Source organism: Cicer arietinum, chromosome 6 (assembly GCF_000331145.2).
Source record: "Cicer arietinum cultivar CDC Frontier isolate Library 1 chromosome 6, Cicar.CDCFrontier_v2.0, whole genome shotgun sequence".
Lineage (NCBI taxonomy): Eukaryota > Viridiplantae > Streptophyta > Magnoliopsida > Fabales > Fabaceae > Cicer > Cicer arietinum.
The window spans coordinates 60,614,952-60,616,577 of NC_021165.2; the positions used below are offsets into that span (position 1 = coordinate 60,614,952).

At 31.5% G+C, this 1,626-nt stretch overlaps 1 protein-coding gene across 1 annotated transcript in view; it reads left to right on the forward strand.

Annotated features, from left to right (window-relative positions):
• The window catches only part of LOC101504145 (autophagy-related protein 8C-like), a 3,007-nt gene extending 2,452 nt beyond the window's left edge, over positions 1-555 (forward strand). Inside the window, exons 6-7 of the mRNA XM_004515040.4 lie at positions 1-107; positions 243-555. Of these exons, the coding sequence (XP_004515097.1) occupies positions 1-107; positions 243-340 (205 nt within the window). The 3' untranslated portion in view covers positions 341-555. The remainder of the gene's footprint in view (positions 108-242) is intronic.
• Positions 556-1,626: the final 1,071 nt, after the last annotated feature.

The window sequence follows — 1,626 nt, forward strand, 5'->3', positions numbered from 1 at the left end:
TGCTGATTTGACTGTTGGCCAGTTTGTATATGTGGTGAGGAAGAGAATCAAGCTGAGTCCTGAAAAGGCCATCTTCATTTTTGTCAAGAACATTTTACCACCAACTGGTAATGTATAAGGTTTTTGTATGTATGGGTGTGTGTATATATGGTAGTATATATGAAATTTTTGTTATTTATAATGGTTATTGATATTATTGTACTTGATTTGGTGAATTGAGCAATGATGATATATTTGTGCAGCGGCTATGATGTCTGCAATTTACGAAGAAAACAAGGATGAAGATGGATTTCTATATATGACCTACAGTGGGGAGAACACATTTGGGATGATGATCTAAAATGTTTCAATAATGCAGGCAGACAACCATGTGAATAGAACTTAATGGAAAATGACCATTGTGAAGAAGTCAGCTCAATTGTAAATTCTGTTGTTTAATCTGCTCCTTGTAAAAGTTTATTAGCTGATCGATGTTAGTCTTTGTGTGTATTGGTCTATTGGAACTTATCTTGGATCTGCCTTGTGTTAATCTAAAAATGTTCTGATTTTCGTTCATTTTCTTGTGTAAAATAATTTCATTGTTATATGTTGTTTTATTCAAAATTTGTAGGGGTGATCTCTGTATTTGGTCATACTAAAACTTTTTTTTAAATAGAAAGGAAGGTATATTCATTAAAATTAAAATACTAATATATCTATTGGATTATCGGATAGTAATAAATTATTTAGAGGTGGACCATCACCCATGATACATTTCCTAAAAAATTATTTTCATTTACTTCCTAATTAATTAAAAATAAATGTGAACTTGTCGATTATAAAACATTCAAACAATTACATGATATTCAACTCTCATCTGGTACTATTACATTCTATTTTACCATATGATTAGATATATGGATTACGTAATCGAGTTTATTTTATTTTTTAAAGTATAAAACAAATTCTATAAAAATGATTTTGCTTATGTTAACGAGCTAGATCAGTGTAAAACTAATTAAATTAATTTCCATTGACAGTGTATTTTCCCTTTTATTTTAAAATGAAGATTGTTACTCATTAAAATATAAAATATATATAGTGATTGAATTGAATCTAATTCAGTTGTAAAAAAAAAACAGCCCAATAAATTATTTATGTATTTTGCCACATTGACCACTTCACTCCACTTTTATGGTATAACATAAAAAAAATACATAACTCTCGTTAAATTGTCAATGTAAAGCTATTTTACACCGATCTCTCACTAAACCGCCACACCCAGACACCAAATTTCTTTTGCTAGCAACATCAGTTTTGAGACACCCAACCTATCGGTGGCGACTTCTAACTAATTTTCACTAGCGTCTTCAAAGTTGTGTTACAGTCTATAGTTTCTTGCTTCGCGTATTGATACCTGCTTACCAGCCTCCTTACTGCCAAACACAGGTTCATAGGCCGAATGAAACCATAATCGTGGAGCCCCTTATACTAGGCATTTTATTCTCAGCTTTTCATTCTAATCTAAAGGCTAGGAGGAGACCCTCTCACTCTCATACAAAAAAGACCATTCTCACTTGATATGACTCTATCAAGCATCACCTATAATCGAACCCTTAAACTATGAACATTGTGGCACAGATGATG